This window comes from Uloborus diversus, chromosome 1, assembly GCF_026930045.1.
Source record: "Uloborus diversus isolate 005 chromosome 1, Udiv.v.3.1, whole genome shotgun sequence".
NCBI lineage: Eukaryota > Metazoa > Arthropoda > Arachnida > Araneae > Uloboridae > Uloborus > Uloborus diversus.
This window is the reverse complement of record NC_072731.1, coordinates 159,429,368-159,451,079: the sequence shown is the minus strand read 5'-3', so window position 1 is coordinate 159,451,079 and position 21,712 is coordinate 159,429,368. Positions and strand designations below refer to the sequence as shown.

The following is a 21,712-nucleotide window of genomic DNA, read 5'->3' as shown; positions in this document are numbered from 1 at the left end:
AGCACTAACTGTTAGACAAGATTTTTTTTCTGAACACATGTATTCAGTAATGTAAAATTTAAAGCAATGTGAGTGCTCCTCTTTTTTTGGTACCATTAAAAATTAATATTTATTTTATTATTATAATATTCTTATTTTGTTAAGTTTTTAAAAGTTCATCCTGTTATTTACTGCTGAGCATTTTTAATTTATATTATGCATCCTAATTAAGAACACATTTAACAATTATAATTGATATTGAAAATTAAAAAGCTTAAACAATCTTATTGATATTGATAATAAGTATCATTTGCGGAACAAAATGTTTTTGCTCGAGAAATCTTTCAAATTGAATTTCAACTTTGTTACTGTATACCAACAATTGTATACCAAGTTGCATGCATTAATATATTATAAATTATTTGTTAGAATTAAACATAAAAGTATGTAGATGCTGAAATATCAATATCAAAATTTTGTAAACTAGCTTGGAAGTTTTAATTTTTCTTCATTGGATTTTTAAAAATTACATGGTTAACATTAAATATTATTCTTCTCTAGAGAAGTAAATAGTAGTATCTACAAACTTTTTTTTTTTTTTTTTTTGCATTTTTGTCATCTATAATACTTAAACTTTACTGTACAAACTTTCATATTTGATTTTTGCTGGAAATAAAACATTTCAAGAACGTAAAATTCTAACACTTTATTAAAGTTAATGGGGAACCAATAACACACTTCTTCAAAAAAACTCTTTTGTACTTAGTGCCTGTCCATAGCAGTGTTGTTACAGTTATGTCAATCAAAAATAAAAATTTGTTGCATATTTTTTTTAATGAACTATTACTATAATTTAATGTATAGAAAGTAATTTTCTAATTAAATTTGTGTGAATGTACTGTTTGACCACCAATGAAATGGCAAGGTAAAGGTCAGGTTTAAAGGTGGAAGCGTACGTATGTATTAGTTTGCAGAGAAGCTAGTTTGACCCTTTCAGATGTGCATTAGTTTCTAAATTATGCAGAGACTCATTGAAATGAACAAAACACGCATGTTAAAATTTTCCTTTTCCCCTCATTCACATGCACTTGTCTTAGCTAGCAGGCTTGCTAATTCCATAACAAATGTGGTCTTCCAGTAGGTTCAAGAATAAAATAAAGTAAACTTTTTTTTTAAAGTAGAAAAAAATCAAATCCTTTCAAATAGACAAAAACATTGAAATTCGACTGATTTTAATGCTGGTCAAAAACATGTCCCCACATTTATTCCACAACCTTGCCCATTTTTGCCAATAAGTATGCAAAAGTAGGTTTTAACCTTTTTTTTTTGAGCAATCACATTGCTTCTTGTTCTCACTTGAAGGTTTTGACTGTCCAATGATTTTATTTCCCCCCCCCCCCCCCCCCGCCTTCCTCTGCAGCACCACCGTCGACCGGCCCCCTCCCGAAGCTGCTCCTCTAGCGAAAACCATGTACAGGTTGCATTCACACACACACACTAACTCATGCCTGAACACAGACACAAACACACATGCCTACACATATGCACATACTCATGCCTGCGCACAGACACAAACACACATGCCTACATACACACACTCGTGATTGAGAAAAACATAATTTGAATGTCAAAATTCAATTTTTTTTTTTTTTTCCGGAGGAGGGGGGGAGCATCCGGGCCCTTTTTCTAGCTGAGCTTCATTGCTGTGGTACCCCTGGTTCCCCGCTTGTGGGAACCATGGACCAAAGTATATTATGAAACTCTTATTAACTAGAGCAAGAACTATTATGATATATTCCTCTCATGCAATAACTCGAGCATTTTTCAACTTGTTTCTTCAGTTCTCTATAAAAACATGGATGATAAAATAGGCTCAATAATATTTACTGAAAGTCCATTGTCCCCAAAGCAGAATACTACTAAATTTGCGACGTACATCGCGGAACAGAATGCCTTAGCTGCAGAGCAATTCGGTTCAGAAATGAGGAAAATCTCAAAACAAATTTCTGCAGCAGTTCTATGGATTTATGAGAAATTTCTGCAGAAGGTGCAGGTTTTCTGCAAATATCTTCCAACTCAAGATAGAATTTTGCACAAATTCTGCAGATTTCTTTAAATTAGAAGAAAATCTAAAATTCTTGGAAATTACAATAATTTGGCAAAAAGCTCACAAAAAATGTTGAATTCAATAAATCATCTGCAGGAACTGTACATTTACTTTCAAATTAAAGAAATCTTCAGAATTTGTGCAAAATTCTATCTTTTGTTGGAAGATTTCGTGGAAAATTAGCAGATTCTGCGAATTTTCTGCAGAAATTAAATTTACATTCTTCTGCAGAAAATAACATTCTAAATCTGAAAATATTCTGATTTTTCTAGCATTTTTGGTTTCCCTTTTCCTAATTTTTCCCAATCGATCTTCACCACTGCATTTCCTCCATAAACGTATGTTTTGGAAACATGCCAACATTGAAACACGTCCATCGCCAAAAATTGCGTGTCTTGTTTGATATTTCAATCCATCTTTTTAAAATCAGACTGGCCAATTCTCCGCTGTGCCCACTATGTGAAGGGGCTATGCAAATGACAGGGGAGCATCTTTTTGATTGCCCTGTTCTTCTCGACATGCTCAAGGATGTCGTCTTCAAAGAGCTTTCTCGCTATACTACTACATCATTGTATTGAACTGTGAGGCACCTTATGTCCAAGAGGACGTTGGCAGGTGTAATTTAAAAAAAAAATTGATCCTTTTGCATTCTTAAAATATTTCAGTTATTTAGAAAGTTTTGAAGTGTTTTATTATATGCTACCCAAACTCGACTCGTTTTATTTATTATTTTACTAATTTATTTTTTTATTAACATTATTTTAATTGCTCCTTCATGCCATGTAAAATTAACCGACAAAACGTAATTTGACTCCTAGCTTCGCATTTTTATAAAATTTTGTATTTTTACTCTTTACTATTTCTATACATTTTAGAAAACATATAAAATTTTTTTGGAGAATCTCAATCGGTTTAGGTTCCACAGAAATGCATAACAAGAGTGAAGTTTTACAAACTGAAAGAAAAAAAAATCTCCTGTATGAAGCAATTTTCATTTACAGCTCCAGATTTGTGGAAAAGGTCTTATTGGTTGCTTGTGTATACTATGCTTACAGTACTTGCAGAACAATTTTGGTCAAATGATTTTACGTTGCAGAACATCGTTAAGTATTCTGCTTTTGGGGTCATTGTGAAATATTTATTTGTTTCCAAAATTCAAGAAAATACTTTATTATATCTAATTTTTCTTGAATTGTCTCATAGTTTAATACATAAAATTATTAAGACACTTTTTAGATTTTATTTCTCTTTATAAAACAAGGTAACACATTTTTCTTTTACAGTCTGATTTTTTTTTTTCAATAAATGTATCATATTGATTTCATTTCTTTATTGTAGCTCATCAAGCTCAAATACTCACAGATATCAAATTGACCAAAGGGAGAACTTTGAAGCTATTGTAAGTGTTTTTTTCTCTTTTGCTTTTTTATTATCAAGTTAGATAACATTTTGAAACATTTGGTGTATATATTCTATAGTTGTTTTTTTTTTTCTTTTTTTTTTCCTCTCTAATTTTTACATTGTTATTATAGGAAGAAAGGCGTGTGCTCTATGTTGGTGATATTCCGCCTGGTTACACTGTTAAAATGTTAACAGAAAGATTTAGTCGCTTTGGTCCTATAGAAGATGTTCAGATAAAATCAAAAATTACTAATTGTGTGCAGTAAGTATTTATAATTTATTAAGATTTGTATTTGTAAAATCATAGTGTAATTTAAGATATTTAATGTAATGAGCATGTTCTATATAAATTGGAACTCGTGTATGTATTCTTTTGTGATTAGGTTATCTTGAGTGATTTTTTTTAGTCATGAAAATTTTTTTATTTTACAATATTTGGCACATATTCAAACTAACAATTTTGGAGTTCTTTGTTTCCTCCCCCTTCAAAAAAAAAAAAAACACACACACACACACACACACACAAAAAATTAAATAAGAATTCTGCTCCTACATGTCAATTTAAGACACAGTAGAATGTGTTTTACATTTCAAATTTTTATTATTATAAGAGAAAATTTTCAAAGTCTCATTAACAAAGTAGCAATCTAAGGAATTTATTCTTTTGTTTGTCATGCTTCAAAATTTCAGTTTTAATTTAATGTTTTTTTTTTCTTTCTTTTTTTTTTCCTAATTTAACAATGAGATTTAATTTGTGTAACTTTAAGAAACAAATATTTTCTATTTCTATTCATTTACAGAATTGATTGCTCAAAATTTTAGCCAGAAAATAAAATGCATTAAGTATGTGGAAAAGATGAGTGTTGTTTTCAAATGATTTGGTGTTTTTAATGCATTATTATCAGGGACCTGGAGCCGAAAAAATTTTTGATGCTCCAGCTTCCACTTTTAGATATGGAGCTAGGACTCCAACTCCAAATAGGCTTCAAATATGGCACTTTTGTTTACTGTAGACTTTTATCAATTGCAGATCTTGATATGCATAGATATATGTCCAAGCGTCCCCCCCCCCAAAAAAAAGATAACCACCTCAATTTTAACGCCCCCCCCCCCCCCCAAAAAAAACACTCGACCTCCCCTTTGAGAGACTAAAATCCGTTTAAAATAAATTCATTATAAAATTTCAGTAGTAATGTTTCTCGCATGACCCCCCCCCTCTCCCCACACAGGAGCACCCCTACTTCAGCTATTATTATTAGAATAAATTACTGAAATCTTTGGAGAGTAAGATGTCCGGTTACTTTTCTCTACTGCAGATCATATAACTGGGTGTACCAATTCTCCCCAAGCGCATTGTCCCCCCTAAATTTTACCAGACCCCCCCCCCCCCCAAAAAAAAAAAAACTGGATCCTCTATTAAAGAGTAAGTTCTTTCCAAATAACATCTCTTATTCTTTCAAATAATAGAGTCTGCCTCATGCCCCCCACCCCCTGGGCACATCCCTGCTTTAGAAATTACTTTTACTATTGGGGTAAACTACTTTAATATTTACCTTTCAAAATGTCTGATGACTTTTCTCTATTGCAGATCTCAATAAAGGAAAAAAGTTATGGAAGCCCTTCTCCCCAAGTGCGACAGCACCCCTCAATTTTTCAGAGCACCCCCACACCCTCAAAAGAAAGAAACAGGCTCCCTTATTGAAGAATCTAAAATCCTTTAAAAATAACTTCTGTGATAATCTCAGTGGTATAGTCAGCATCGTGCCCTCCCCCCTCTCCTCCTTCAATTGGGCACTCCAGCTTTAGCTATTATTAGAATAAATTGCTGTAATATTTACATTTCAAGATTTCCATAGACTTTTCTCTATTGCAGATGTTAAAAAAAAGATAATAATGCTAAGGCTGCCAATCCCCAATATGTGCTTACCTCCCTCCTCATTTTTAATTTTACCAAACATCTCCCCCAAAAAAAAGATCCCTTCTTAAAAGACTAAAATCCTTTTAAAATACGTTCTCTAATATTTTCAATGTTATAATTAACTTTAAGACCCCAGTCTTGCATAATATAGACGAGCGCGCAAACCGCGTTCGCAGAAAAATTTTGGCTCTGCAGAAATTTTTTGTCAAATGCCAACATTAATAAAAAAAAAAATGTGTAAAAAAAATAAATAAATAAATAAATAAATAAAAAAAATTAAAGGAATTTTTTTTAAAAATCCCAGTTTATTTCTGTGGATGCCTTTCTCCAAAAGCCTTTTTAAAACACACGTGTGAAAAAAATAATGCTTTTGGCAGTTTTCTTCAGTTGGTGAAAATTAAGCACAAATTATATGTTATTGTAAAAAAATTAATAAATAATTGTTTTCAGAACTTTTTTTTTTGGCCTTTTTCATATTTGAATATAAATTTAATTCTTTATTCAAGGGTGAGTTAGGCAAAATAATTATTTGTAGAAAATTTTCCAGTTAGAATTTGTGTTCGCAGAAAGCTTTTCATTTTATCTAAGTCTGCAAGACCACTCTCCCCCCCCCCCCCCCCACCACGCCGCTAAATGGATACCCTGCTCTAGCTATTATTATTCGACTAAATTGTTGGACTATCTGCTTATCAAGATGTTTAATGACTTTTCTGTTTTGCAGATCTTATAATGTATATGATGGAGCTAGGGGTACCCATCTTCCCTCCCCAAGTGTGGTGATTCACCTCAATTTTATCACCCCCTTCCCTCCTCAAACAAAAAAAAAAAACTCCTACATCTATGAAAGAAATTGAAATCATTATAAAAACTTCTCCAAAAATTTCAATGGCATTGTCTGCCTCATGACCTCCCCCACCCCCTTCCCTACAAGAGCTATTATTATTCTTGCATACTGCTTTTGCTATTATTACTCGCATAAACTGCTGAAATATTTACCATCCAGGATGTTCAATGGCTTTTCTCTATTGAAGATGCTAATAAACAGATGATATAGCATAATTGCTCACCCCGCCCCCCAAGTGCAATGGTATACTCAACATCAAGATCCCCCTATCCCCCCCCCCAATAGGCACGCCTGTTTTAGCTATTATAATTATTCGAATAAATCGATGGACAAGATGTCCAATATGCCGTTTCTCTGTTGCAGATCTCAATATGCAGATGATGTAACTAGGGGCACTCATTCCTCCCAGCTGCGATGTTACCCTACAATTTTACCCCCCCCCCCCCATTTTCTTGAAGAATTGCGACCCACTATATAAAAAAAACCATAGTTATTCTAAAGTAATTTATCCAAAGGTTTTTGTGGTATAATTATTATGTGGTATACCCCCCCTCCCCGCACACACAAGAGCATCATTGCTGTATCTATTATATAAGAATAAGTAGCTGAAATATTTGTTCACAAAGATGGCCTATGGCTTTTCTCTGTTGCAAATACTAATATATGTAATAGGCATTGCATTTTGTATCTGCTGTGCAGCCCCCCCCCCCCCCATAAAATGTTGAATTTAACATTCTAAATATATCAATATATCGAAAATATTGGTATTTGGAGAGCGATATAACACAAAATTAAAATTCTGATATCGCCCAGCCCTAGTGTCGAGTTTCAAATTACATAACTAGCTCAAAGATAATCATTTCAGTTTTGAGATGCACTTTGTTATTTAGCTGTAAATGTAATTAATTTTCTTATTTAGTGTTTACATTTTCTTTTTATTCCAGAAAAATATTTGGATTTGTGACCTTTAAACGGAAAGCTGATGCATTTCAAGCAATTGAAAGTAATTAGTTATATTCCTTTTTAAGTTTTCTTTTTTGGTTAACTGTTATTGTCATGTATGAGTATATCAATGCTCATGCACAGGAGTTGAATTAAATACATAAAAAAAACGGGTCCTGTATTCAATATTTTTTAGGAATTTTGAGATTTGCAAGTTAAGCAAGTTTTTATGCTTAAAAATTTTTCAATTGAACTTTCAGAAAGTATATTTTTAAAGAAAAAGATACTTTCTAAAAATCACCATCGGACAGTGGTCTCCCATATTCTTATTACTATAATCGGGACAAACCTAACCTGGCAGCATTGTGAAGGCTAGGCAGATCCCAATCACATCATTACGGTGCTGCCCAGTTATGTTTATGCCAACTATAGTGCTGTAGTTGGAAAAAAAATATATATTTTTTGGAAACTCACCATAAAGTTTAGGGGACTCACCAAAAGGTAAGGTGACTTGAAACTGAAATATTTACCTCACATTTGCATTATTTTTACATGTTTGCTTCCAAGAATCCTTCATTCAAAATTATGATTAATATTACTGTTTTCTTGCAACCACTTTCTTTAACAATGGGTTTTGTATTTAATCATTTAATAGAGAAATTACATGAAATTTGCTGTTTTTTAACCTTTTTTTCTAATGAACAAATAGTCAAGCAAATGTACGGGGCCAATGTTAGACCCCCTATCCATGAAAAAAGTAATTATCAATCCAGTTCAGTAAGTGAGACTCTATGAGCTAACCTGCAAAAAAAAAAAAAACACACACACACATTTTGTTTAAACTAATGACCCTATTCTTTTTGAAATCTGTTTAAAAAAAAAAAATTATTTCTTATTTTAAGACAGTAATTGCAGCACTTACAACTGTATGTTATTTAATGAACTACTTTTGATTTTTTGGAAAAAGTTTTTACTTTCTTTTTTTTTTCCAATTATTGTTTTCCAAACCTATTAATTAAATTACTGTAAATTTAAGTAAATTACCATCATTAAAGTAAGTTACTATCATTGATGTACTTATTGTTATTAGCTCATCATTTTAATTATTTTATTTGTAGGGGGTAATGATAATCCACTTGCTCCCAAGTTTGATTTAAACTTTGGTGGAAGACGTCGCTTTTGCAACGGAGATTATACTGATTTGGGTAATGACATTTCCTCACTAATATTGCTATGAATGATATAATCTCAGTATTAAAATCGTTTCAATTAATACAATGATGCCATGTCTCAGATTAAAATAAATTAAAATTTTGAAGTTTAAAAATGTCGAGTTTATTTTAACTTTCATTAAAACTGCTCCTCTGCTTTTCGTACTTTTAAATGTATTATACTTTTTAATATAATATTAAATTTATATGAATCTGGTTTTACATAATTTGTTACAAGAAATACTCTAAAAATGTTAAGGCATTTTCCCTATTCAAAAAGAAAGGGATAAGAGTAATGCTACATTTCTGCACCCATCTAGATTTATTTTTATGCATTTAATCAAAAACTTCAGTGGCTTTCAACCTGTGATATATTCTTCCCCAGACTATTTCTCATTATCCGTCATGATTGCATATTTGCAGTGAGGTTAATCTCTTTATAGTAAATAAAAGTAAGTTTTCAAAGAAATTCTGGAAGGAAGTCTGTGGCGGGCCTGCGCGGGGCCATCGTGAAGGCAGTCGGTTTCCCTCTTTCTACCGGGCCTGCTTCAAGATTTAATTGTGTAATCCACGTGATCCCATACTTTTAAGCGCTTCATCCCTTCTCTTCAAACTTACAATTCGATATGGAGCACGAAAGTCTTAAAACTTCAGTATCTTCAGTTGATTTTGACATATACACAGCAAACAATAGTTCTCATACATATTTCATTGAAAAAAAGATCAGAAAGCAATGTAAATAGTGCAATGGTATTTTTGATTATCATACATTTAAGTATTTAACATATGTATTTTTTATGTTTTGAATTGTAATTATTCTTTTAAATTTTAATTGAGTGCGACAAAAATGCTGTAAGTTCAGATTACTGCCGTCAAAACTTAAATAAAGAAAACAGATTATTCATTACATTTTTGAAATTTGTGAGATACAATAATCTGAAAATAAATCTTTTGGTAGTTGATCAGTTTAAATTTGGTGTTTAAAATGACCAACTTCGAAAATTCTCAGACCTTTTAAAATTTATTAACATTTTAGAAGTAAGATCCTGATTTTACAAAATTTCGTCTTTTTGCTTATGATTATGTTAATCTTATTTGGTCGAAATAATCTGAAAATTTCAACCAGAACGTTCAAGAATAGAGTAAAATTCAGTGAGAAATTTTTTTTTCAAATAATACATAACACATTTCGAGAGTACACACTTTATTTACAAACATAAAAAATAGCATAAAACAGCTTTAAAATTGAACAAATTCAGTGATAATCTGTTACTAACGATGTGACAAAACTAATAAGCACAAAAGTTACTAATGTACCCATAAGCTACAAACTAAGGGTTTGTGTTCTCAAGTTTTCAAAAATTTGAATATTAAAAAACAATGACAATGATCGTAAAAATGTAAGTTCAGAGGAGTTTGAACATAATTCCCCAACACATTTATTAATTGCAATAATGGTTGTTTATGTGAATTCCAGCCAAGTTTCATATGAAATCTGAGATATAACTGCCTCTTTAACTATTTTATGGAAAAAAAAAATTCATGAGAAATTAGAAATGTAATCACATGAGGTTTCTAATTAACCAATTCAAATCCTTAATATGACACTTGAGACAGTCACTATGATACTTGAAAGTTGTTAAGAATGAAATTCGTATTTTTGTCTTTAAAGTACTTTTAAGTTTTTAATAGCAAACACTTGGATGAAATTATTTGCGATACACAGTACATTGTTTGAAAAATTATGCTGTGTAAACCTGTTGGCTTATTATGATTATATATTTAATAAATATATAACCATTGTATATGTTCATATTTCATAATAAACTCAGAAAAATTAGAAAACGCATTTTGATCAGTTTAAAATATTTGATATCTATTAGGACTTTTTTTTTTATGAATATATTTCAAAATCACCCCCTATCGATTTCGTACATTCAACACAGTACTTTAAAACTATTGAAACTGAAAAGGTCTATTTAAACATACTTGTGCTTTAATGTATACTATTTACACATCGTGTCACACAGGTACCTTTTTTAAAATCTTTCCGCATAAAATTAGTTGAAATAAATTCAATTAGACTCATCTTTAAAAATGACCTAAATCTTACATTTTCAAACATATTAACCTTTAGAACTGTCAATTTTTATTGTTAACTTTCTTTCCTGTCAACGAAAATTTGCCTTTCATTTTAATTATGCTTGGTAGTTGGTCAAAGTACATAACTTTCTTTTATTGCTATTAGAATGGCAATCATTTTTTGTTTTTGTATAATCATTAAGAAATATATTAGATATTCCTGATAAACAATATTCAATATGATTTAAGACAGATGTTCCACAGGTACATTTAACTAAGAAATCCATCCCCAGAATTTCCATTTTTTCTATTGAAAGCTGCACTAATAAACTTCTTTGGTCGTTAAAGTTTAAAAATGATTTCTCGTGGTCTTTACTTATAAGTTTCCTAAATATTTGAAAAGTGTATACAGTCACATCTATTAACAATTTTTGGGGGAATTTAAGTTTACCTCTGTCAGTCAGTAGTAGAAGTTGATAAACATCTGAATTCTCCAATTCTAATGTTTTATCAGACACAAACATAGAAATGCATTCTGAACACTGTATCTTATGTGATAATTTATACCCTACATAACCGGAAATATAAACTAAAACTGACATTTCATCATCTTTAATTTTATCATGACTATTACTATTAAACACATCATAGAAAGGTTCAGGTATTTCAATTTCAGGACTGTTAGTTAACTCTCCACAATTCAAATTCCTTAACTTAAACTCGCCATTCTTTTCTGAATACAAACTTATTAAGCTTAGTATTTTTAATTTCCGCTCTGCTTCCATAACTTGAATACAAGATACGTTGTAGTTTGCCCCACTCATTTGCCGATATTGGCCAAATCTAGCTTCTAGACAGTCAGTCTGAAAGTTACCCAATAACACATAGCTTTTGCCAATCAAGTCAAATATATATTTTACCACTTCAATTAAAGAATTTGTTGTGAACTTTAAAGCAAAAAACGGTTCTTTAGTCACTTTTTTGTGATTCAGACTAAACTTAAATTGCTCTTTTATTAACAGGCAGATACCCTCACACGTTTTTTACGAAATATAGAATAAATAAATAATACTATAAAAAGAAAAATATTACTTAATTTTTAAGGCATTATCTCCTGTTAGAATTTTGAATTTTCTAATTCTCATCCAAGTCTGCATGTCTGTAACGGACAGCAAACTCGACTCGAACTAAATGCTCTTTGTAAGCAAACGCCGTTCTGTCGATAGCCGCTGGCCGTAGGGTTGGGGACCATGGGATCACTTGGATGACTCATCCCAGGAATTCGCTCGCTTGAAGCAGGCCCGGTAGAAAGAGGGAAACCCACTGACTTCACGATGGCCCCGGCCTGCGTCCAGAAGACCCCATAACACCTACAGCCTTGAAACTTTGTACAAAATTACTTCGAACCCGGGGGGTGTGCACCTGGGGCTTTATTTTTTAAAATTTGAATTAGTTTTTTGTAATTGATTTTTTAAGCTCAAATTTCACATAAATTGCCTATTATTGACTTAACGTGGTGAAAAATTACTTCCACATATTAATATTATATATCGTTGGAAAGGGCAGAATTTTTCACGTTCTATGCAAATTTTTTTCAATGCTCTAACTTAAATACGCGGGAGTTATTTGCGCTTTTAGCTTGAACTTTTTTAGACTTAGCTCAAATTTAGGAACTACTTTCTTCATTAAATCTATCAGAAAAAGCAAAGGAATTGTCCTACGGTTTTCTTTTCAACACCACTGGAAAGAGTGGTACTCTAGATCTAACTTGACCTATGGTTGAAAAACTAAGTTTCGATCTCCAAAGGAAAAAAGTTACAAGCCGTTAAAAATCAAGTTCCAATAATCTCATCTTCATTAAAATTATTGATGTTCCATTTGGCGTTGCCATAGTTACGTCTTTTCGATTCACATGTTTCTTCTTTCTTATTCACAAACTTTACGGGTTTCGATTTTAATGAAAAATATCAGGCTCAACTCAGTTCAAGCCTCGAGCTAAAGAGCAAAATATATTACTAGAGACCATGAATATGAAAGAGACTCTTCAAACGTACAAAATAGCTGTTTTGCAAAGATCAGAAGCCCCTTAACCCTTACGTCTCTGCAAGTTGGTACAAGTTATTTTGAAACCCGGAGAAGAGGTGCTTTTTGATCCAAAGGAAGCTCATAATGCGTTTTAAATCTGTTTCTTTTTGATTGATGATTTAAATCTTTGTGAATCAAATAAGATTGCGAAGCAATCTTCACGGGTTGGTGAGCGTCAGCGAGCAGGGGCAGAGCCCCCTAGTATTCTCAAAGAAGGTTCTTGTTCTTTATTTGGAGTTGATAAACTGACTAGATCCAGTCTAGCTTGTTCATGGTTATCATTTTTGTGTAGCTGAAACTGTAGAAAAGTTGCTATAACTACAATCTATTCTCGGCATCTGAAAATGCTTGAGAATGAGAGAAATTTTCGAAGTAACCAAAGTTTAAAATAGTAAAATATGATTTTTTTTTCCTATTTGAATAGCTGCTTACAGTGGTGCACACAGGGGGGAACTTCCAAGGGTTCTGGACCCCTCCCATCGCCCTTGAGGTTTCTTTGATTGACCCTACGTATGTAGCATGTAGCAAGAGTAGTTCCCCTTTTATGTCCATTAATTCATAACTTAAAAGTAAAATATTTCTAGTTATTTGTAGTTTATTAACCAATTCCTTTTTTAATTACTCCCATCATGTCATTACATTGTCTGGAATTGTCACTCTGACCTCCTCATTCATTGTATCAGAGCCTATCGTTCCCTGTACAATTTCTTTACAGGCTGGTAAAAAAAAAAGTCTCACCATTGGTATACAGTTTTCAAACCAATTTTCCAATTTATTAAACAAGCAAAATTATATCTGATCTCTTTCATGGGTAAAATACATCTCTATTCTTCCTTTTTTCTACAACTCTGAAAAAATGTTGCACTCTGAGGAACCTGTCGAGGCACATTGGTCGAGAAGCCCGACTCTAAAATGATCACAAAAAAAAAGGTCACACACAAACAGCCATTTTTATAAAATGGTCAAATTGAACTTGGAAAACTTCCTCAAAACCTACAGATCTGTCAAAATTCGAAACTTTTCACGAATCCAATATTTTCTTCTATAGATTAGATCTAAAAGACGGGAAAAAGTAGTGTACAAAGCTTATACCAATGCCAAACTGAAATCAATCAGCACCACATCAATGAAAGTCAAATTTCTTTTCAGTGCACATTTTTGGTGGGAAAGTTTGAAGATTAATGTACAACTGAGAGAGGTTACTAAAAAAAGGGTTGTGTGGTTGAAGGATTACTGTATAAGTTTCTCTTCTTTGATTTTTATGCTTTAATATTTTTCTTCTGTACTTCTTGCAGATGGAAAAGTTGCTGAAGTGGAAGGTGGATGGTATGATTATAAACCTAAGCCTGCAGCCAAAGATGACGATGATGTTTTTGCTAAATTATTAGCAAAAGAAAAGGCACGTCAAGAATCTATAAAGAAAAAGAAATAGCATTAATGTTTAATCTCTGGAGATAAATAATGCATTGAAGTGTAATGAAATATTTTTAAGGACTTATGTTTGTTTCCTTAAAATTTTTCCTGAGTTGTTTTAAAATTACCTTAAATACCTGTAATTTTTTATGCAAATACTTTTATATGAGGAAAAAATCAAATATTATAATTTTTATTGCAATTTTGCCGTACATCTATTCACTTAAATACGAATCACTACCATATGCTGAAGCATTGGTTGGAAATCTCTTTATTACTTTTTACTTAGTGAATAATTCAATTGTGAAATTTAATTTTGCATCTTAATGTGTGCATCAAAAAATAATATTTTTGAAAACTTTTTTTAATTTTTTAATATTTAACATTATGATATTTCTGCTTGTTTTCAATTTTTGGTGAACTAAATTCAAAACATTTGCTAACTTTTAATGCTAAAATTATTGAGCATTGTGACATAATTCCTGTTCATATTGTCCATTTTTGTACAGTTGATGTATTTTATTTAGGATATATTTTGTGTAAAAAATTTATTTTTACTGTGTATAGATTGTTTTATGGATAATGTTTTTAACACTAAAATTTACCTATTTGAAAAATTCTGCATGTTGTTAAAATTAACTCGTATTTAATTTATTTTTGTTTATTAGTGTTTTATTTGACAGAAATTTTATTTTTTTTATGGAATGAAAAACCGGTTTCTCAAGTTCATCCTAGATTATTTGTTAAGAAAAAATTCTTTACTTCTATTTATTTATCTTTTCCCCCATAGGGGGATAAAACTATAATAAGGTGCTTTATTATTTTTTCTTTTTTTAAGGAGTTATGTACAAGACACTTTTTGTTCTTAATTGAATAACTGAATATTTGCTTGTCATTGGCTTGATCTTTCACCTCTAAATATTTTTAGTAACAATGTCAAATGATTCAGATAACTTTTTTTAAAATAACATTTTGGAATTTCACAGTACAATCAACCCTTGATATCTCTTATCTCCTTATCTCAAAACCCTTGATGTCTCAAAAAAAAAAAAAAAAAAATCCCCTGTATTTTCCATAGTTATCTTGAAATTTATTTTTCAAAACCCTTGATATGTCCAAATTTTTGAACAGAAACAAATTTCAATATTTGTTTTTCTTTGGAATTTTTTTTATTGTAAAACCAGTTCCAGAGATAATTGCTTAACGTTTTTCATCCCTTTTCTTAAAAATTTTGAGAATAGGGTATTGGGCTAGAATAATAGGAAAGTGTGGGTATGAGGACAGTGCTGTAGTTATTTTTACCTCAGAATTTTCCCCAGGGTTTAATCTTTATGCATTCCTTTCGAGCATGTTGTCCACTTTGAGGATAGATGTCGATTTTTTGTCTGTTTTCAAGCAAAAACGGAAAATGCGTTCCTCATTTTCATCATTCTGCTTTTTTAACTCCTACAAAATGGAAGAAAACCTTTTTGGCTGTGGAGAGCTACTGGTTGAAGATAAAATTAGAATTTTTAGGTGAAAAAACAAAGTTGAATTTGTTGTTCATTTCAAAATCTCATCCTGTGGTCTTTCGACAATTATAAAATTTCAAATCTTGTAAAATTTTAAAACCTAACTTATTGATCATAATTTGAAGTGTATAGCATACATGTATTGTGAGAATTACTAGTGTAATTTTTTTCAAAACCTTGATAACTTGACATCTCAGATTTTTTTCCCGTCCCGAGAGATTCAAGATATTGAGTTTGTACTGTATTTCAAAATGACTGGAATTTATCTAAATTTTCTCCTTGTTTTTTTAAGCAAGATTAACATTAATCCTCAGTATAAATCAAAATATGTGACCTTGTGACAGAGTACATTAACTTGATAAAATTAAAAGTGTACCTTTTGTGATAACTGAACGTTAAAAAGCTTTTCTTTTTACTAGGTTATGTGTTCAAACAATTATTCTTTTTTTTTTAATTGTCATTTTTAGCAGTTTGTTTAACCATTAATAATATAAAAAGCATTCAACAATATTTGTAAGTGCATGAATTACAAATACTTGTTTTACAGTTGCAAGGAGTTCTTCTGTGCAAAGAAATGAGCTTATAGATAAAAAGATGTCTGACAGAAATCGCAAAACCATGCTATTTGAATTAGTGCATTTAAAATATTATTTTATGTTTTAAACTTTTTGCACAAATGAGTACAATTACAATAACATTGTAATTGTACTCATAGTATTTTTTTTTTATTTATACTTAAATATTTCTGGCATATTTATGTATTTTATTACCTGGAATTGCATCTTAACAAACACTTTGGGATGAATTAGTTATTTTGCATAACCTATGTATGCAAGTCTTTCATCAGTATTGAAATGGTCTCTAATCAAAAGTTTAATCTACATATTAAAGTAATAATATTTTGTAGTACAGCTTTCCATCTAATATGAATTTGTATTGTTTTGATTCAATAACATGAAAGATTAATGTAAAAGATGTTGCAATAAAAGCTATCAAGATTTTTACTTACATTCAAGGTTTTAATTTTGATGTATTAAAGTTTTTCTTTTTTTTCATACCTTGCTACATGTTTAATATGCGAGTTTAAAATCCTCAATGTAATTAATGCATTATCGTTTGTTGTATAGTTAATTCATAGTTCCTATGTGTATTTAACATATCATGTAACATAAATGTAAGGAAAAAAGATTCATATTGTATGTTGTGCATTGAACCTAATTTTATATTGAATTTCTCTAAAAAGTGCCTGATGTACATAATGATACCTTTTGTTAGTAGAAAATCATGATATTCATTAAACATAAGCAAAAATGTTTCATGCAAAGAAGAAACAAAATATCCATTAATTCCAAGATTTTTCATGTTTAGCCGTGATTTTGACTTTTTTTTCTTTTTTCAAGGGAAAAAATATAGTTATGTCATTGTAATAATGTATATAGCAGGGGTGAATTAGTCAGGATTGCTCAATCTTACTGTTCTGTTACTGCTTAATAGATTACCCTGAGAAATACATTACCCTTTCGTATAAAATTAGTCATGGTGTGGGAGTCAACTCCGAGTTCAGTACTGGAATTGACCAATGCTGTAAGTTATGAAATGCAGTTAGATTCTCACAATGCATCATTTTGTTGCTTTAAAAAATCAAGTTTTGTTTCTATAAAGTATGACTTATTTACCTATATTATATGGTGTCATATGTTTTTTTTGCATGTGTGTGCAAGTGATCATTAAACATGTTGTAAAATATTATAATCTTACGTAATTTTTTGCTCAACTTTTTAAGAATAATTCATGTTTTAGTTTCATTTCTTTTTTTTAACATGTTAAGAACCGAATTTTCATTTAGTGATGCCTAATATTGTAGTAATATTGCAAAATCACAAATTTTCTGCATTTTCGTTAACTTAACTACTCCAAAGTACTTCGCAACATAAATATTTTATGTTGTTGAACTAATTAGTGTTTATCAACCTTTTTTTTTTTTTTTTTTTCACTTATGGAACTGTTTAAAGCTTTTCTTCAAATGCTTATAATTTTGAATGGAAAAATGATACTGTTATTAAAAAACTCCAATGTTTGTTTTACTTTTCTTCTATTTTCTTCATTTTTGAAATATTGTCGGAAATCTCTTGCAATAATTGTTTTGAATTAAATTTGTTCTATTTTTAATTAAACTGCCTTTTACTTCAAATTTTCAATTGTAATTTCTCGTAATGAAACTGATCCTGTGATAACAAATGTCTAAGTAACTATCTTTTATAAAATAATTGCCAATAAATGCTGTGTTAAATTTTCATTCCCTTCTATTCCTTTAATTATTTGTAATTTTTGCTGCATACACTCAAAATAAGTAATGCAATATTTTTTACTTCAGAGGAAATAAGTAAACTACATCAGCAGCACACATTTTATAGGAATCAATGTTCAGAGGGATCTTGTAATTAGTTGATTGGTTGTTTCCATTCAGTTTTTTTTGCACAAAAGCCTGAATAGGTGTATATTGCACCAACCAAAGTAATTCGATGAAGTCTTATTTTTGTACATGTGTTTACAAAGGAAACATTAGAGAAGTGGCAATACCTACTGGCTAGGTTAGAAAAAGTTTTCTATCTTTTATTTTTCAAAATAAGTTAGCAACACTGTACACATCTAGTTGTATCATCCAATGATTCTGAAGTTGCTGTTTGAAAATTACTCTTGACAGGGCCGGATTTGGAAATGTGGAGGCCCCGGGGCAACGAAGGCGTGGAGCCCCCTAATCAGGGTTCGAAAAAAGATCATCATATTTTCGAAAATATCTGATGTTTTGATATATATCCGAATGTTTTGATATATACGTATACAGTAGAAGACCGTTATATATAAAGCACAGCTTGAGACCAGAGCTTTTGCGTTATACAGGTTTTTGCGTTATATAGATCATTTCACAAATTTTGAAACTAATATTCAGAATGTATCTATATATTTGCACTTCAGAATGAGTTTTATCTGCAATGAGTATTAAAGCACCAATATTACAATTAGTTATTCACAAATAAATATGTTTCACAATCAAAATTCTGCACTTCTGCTAGCTTCATGGTTTGCATAATAGCTGCATTTTCAAGAACTATCTGGTATTTTCTGTTTACTATGAGTACTAATTTTCAATTTAAAAGCTTTGAAGTAAGTTGGAAAGATGAAAAACTTTCAAAATTTAATTTGCCAAACAATTTTTATGTTTGCAAAGCAAAACAGGGGGTTTTTTAAATGTCAAAACCTATTGTTTATTTCTGAAAAGTAGTGTGGTTTATAGAGAATTGCGTTATACAGATCGGCGTTATAACGGTCTTCTACTGTATATCCGATATTTTCGACCCGTGAAAGTTAGGATATTTTGTAAAAATTTTACTGTGGGGACTCCTTTGTTGTGGAGGCTCAAGGGCAGTAGCCCCGCCTGCGCCCCCCCCCCCCTAAATTTGGCCCTAACTTCTTGACTGCTGATTTGAAGTTGTTAAAATGCTTTCCCTTACATTGTAATATTCTATGCTATGTAAGTTATTCAAAGATACTCAGTAAGGTTAGGCACCATTTTAAAGTTACATATTATCACAACCATTCTGGTGTGATTTAGTGTGGTGATGAAATTTCTTATTTATGTAATATTGCTGAGTCAAGTTGGAGCGATTTGGTGTCTTGGCAGCAGTTCAAATAAAAAATAAGATTTAGAATTGCTCCGAAATTCAAATTTGCTTATTATAGTGAGGTGACCAGGTTGGCATGCTTTTTCTTGTTTTTGCAAACACACCAAGTTAGTGCAAGTGTTGGCAGCAGTGAAATGAGAAAGACGCTTGATTGCGACACCCCTCTTGAATGATTGGCATGAAAGTGATGCAGCACTTGTTTTCTTGAGCCCATGGACTGATACACCTGGATATCTGTTTTAGTCTGAGCCCATGTTATTATATAAGGTGTGGTAGTTACACATTATGAGAAATAGCGTTTGATTCTCCCTCTTTTCCCCAGCCCCTTCGCCACGCCTCCTCGAACGCCGAGTTCCATTTTGCGCTGGGTTATCGGTAAGCAATCCGCGCGCTTCTAAAGAAGACGAAACCAGACATCCTTAACTTGGGCGTGTATTTTAATGTGCAAAAAAGTCTTCGTGTCCTTTACATCACTTTCTTCACTTGTCTGTTGTCATTTTAGTTATTCTTACATTTTAAAAACTGCTGCTTTTACAACAAAATGCTACGATCCGAATATACTTTCTGCCGAAAACTGCGAAATAGAATCATTGGATACCACACGATGAGGGAGGAGTCAAGTGCCTTCTCCTGAAAAACAGACATTACTTGCACCTTTGTTACAGAAAAATGGGAAACGTAACCATCTGTCCTACGGTCTTAGTTCCTGTATTGTAGTATGCTGTCTGACTTTTAGGCAGGCCCTTATTTTTGCAGGCGCAAATAGAGTTTCATAGGGAACCTCGATGGCTGGGGGGGGGGGGAGTTGTTATTTTGATGTATTTGTGATGATCTAGACCAGCGGTTCCTAAACTTTTTAGGCCGCGGAACTCTTAGTACTTTGCTTTTACCTCAAGGAACCCTATCACTGTTTATGGCTTGAAGACAAAATTTTACCTATCTGGGAGTAAAATGACAATTATGGAAAATCATTCGATTGCTTTCTTCTACATAGAAGAAATTATTTTTCGCATAAAATTTTCGTATTTTAAAATTAACGCATCTTAAAGTGTGCTGATTGCTGAACATGTTTTGACCATTTTTGGAAGCTCTCTATCTGTTTGTGTTTGCATGTACTTTATCGATTTATCGAGGGCGTTCTAATTTAAAACATAATCCATGGACTTGAATAAAACTTGGCATACATATCCACCCACATGCGAAATGGTAATGACTAGAGTTTTAGCCCCAATCTCTTCAGAAGGTGACATCCAAATGATTACCACTATTAGCTTGCTGAATTTGAAACAGTTTTACAAGGATTCTCATAAAATTTGGTGCTTATATGCACCATAGTGGGAGAGAGGCTGATAACGTTTTGCCGTCAATCATTTCCAAGGGGTGTTAGAACAAAAAAATTGCTTTTTTCTCGAAAAATAATGTAGGAATTCAAACAAAAACTGAAGTACGAGAGAACCTCAACTGAAATATTTGTGGATTAGTTTTGAGATGACTTAGGCATTGATTGACTGATCAAGGAAGGGAGGTGCATCGAGTGCTTTTGTCGTCCTATGTGCAGGGCTGTGCTTAAGGGGTGGCAAATTGTGCGGCTGCACAGGGCCGCTAAAATATTTTGAAGTTTAGGGGCCGCTAAAATACTATAAGAGAATGAAATATTTCTGTGCGAAATAGCTCCACTTAGTGTACGCTATTGTATTCTGAAAAGATAGAAGATTTGTCTTTTTATATTTATTTCTTTATTTTCACATTTTTACTTTCAACAGAAACTTTTAACTTTTAATTTTTTAATGAAAAGATTAAATTATCATGCAATTAATTCCTTTGATGTTATGAATTTTTGTTGATCAGTTTGCAGTTTTTTTTTTCGTCGTTGTTGTGTCATTCTTTTAAACAATCTTATGAACAATCTAAAATATAATTGTTTTTATTTTAATATATGCACGTATTTTCTTCGTGTCCCATTTGGTTCTATAAATTCCTAGTATGTAGCTTTTTCTCTTTGTTGTAATTGATTTGTTGACCAAAAAACAATTTTTACTATGTATAAACGTAATTTGCAAAAGAGTATGATAATGTTTGCCTATTTTTTCCCCGAGATTTTTGTTTTTCCAATTAACCCTTATAGGGCTCAAAAATGCAGAATTTTATACATAATTTACGAAAATTTCTCCGATGGAGAAACCGCTGGTGTCACGAAAAATGGAGATATTCTATACCCCATTTAAAAGAGGGAGCATTGCATCACTCTCTTGATACTATTTCCTCTCTTAAGTTCAATTCAAGAAAGACTGCAGGCGGCACATTAATAAAACGACACAAAAAGTCAGGCATAGCCTTATATGTATCTCTGGAGAAAAGACAACAAAATGGGGGGGGGGACTTTAAAACATGTCCTTTTTTGTTACTGACAGAAAATTTGTCTGTACTACAAAAGAGACCCGACAACCTGAAATAGCTTATGGCCACGGGAAGGCTAAATCACACCCATGTTTCTCAAAATAGCCCCCCCCCCCAGAAACTCAGTCCTAAATCCACC

The 21,712-nt window shown here is 31.7% G+C and overlaps 1 protein-coding gene across 1 annotated transcript in view; it reads left to right on the top strand.

Annotated features, from left to right (window-relative positions):
- LOC129222461 (uncharacterized) overlaps positions 1 to 17,761 on the top strand; it is a gene marked incomplete in the record, with an annotated part of 75,991 nt that extends 58,230 nt beyond the window's left edge. Inside the window, 5 exon segments of the mRNA XM_054856978.1 lie at positions 3,425 to 3,485; positions 3,619 to 3,749; positions 7,194 to 7,252; positions 8,310 to 8,396; positions 13,865 to 17,761. Of these exon segments, the coding sequence (XP_054712953.1) occupies positions 3,425 to 3,485; positions 3,619 to 3,749; positions 7,194 to 7,252; positions 8,310 to 8,396; positions 13,865 to 14,001 (475 nt within the window).
- Between the last annotated feature and the right edge of the window lie 3,951 nt (positions 17,762 to 21,712).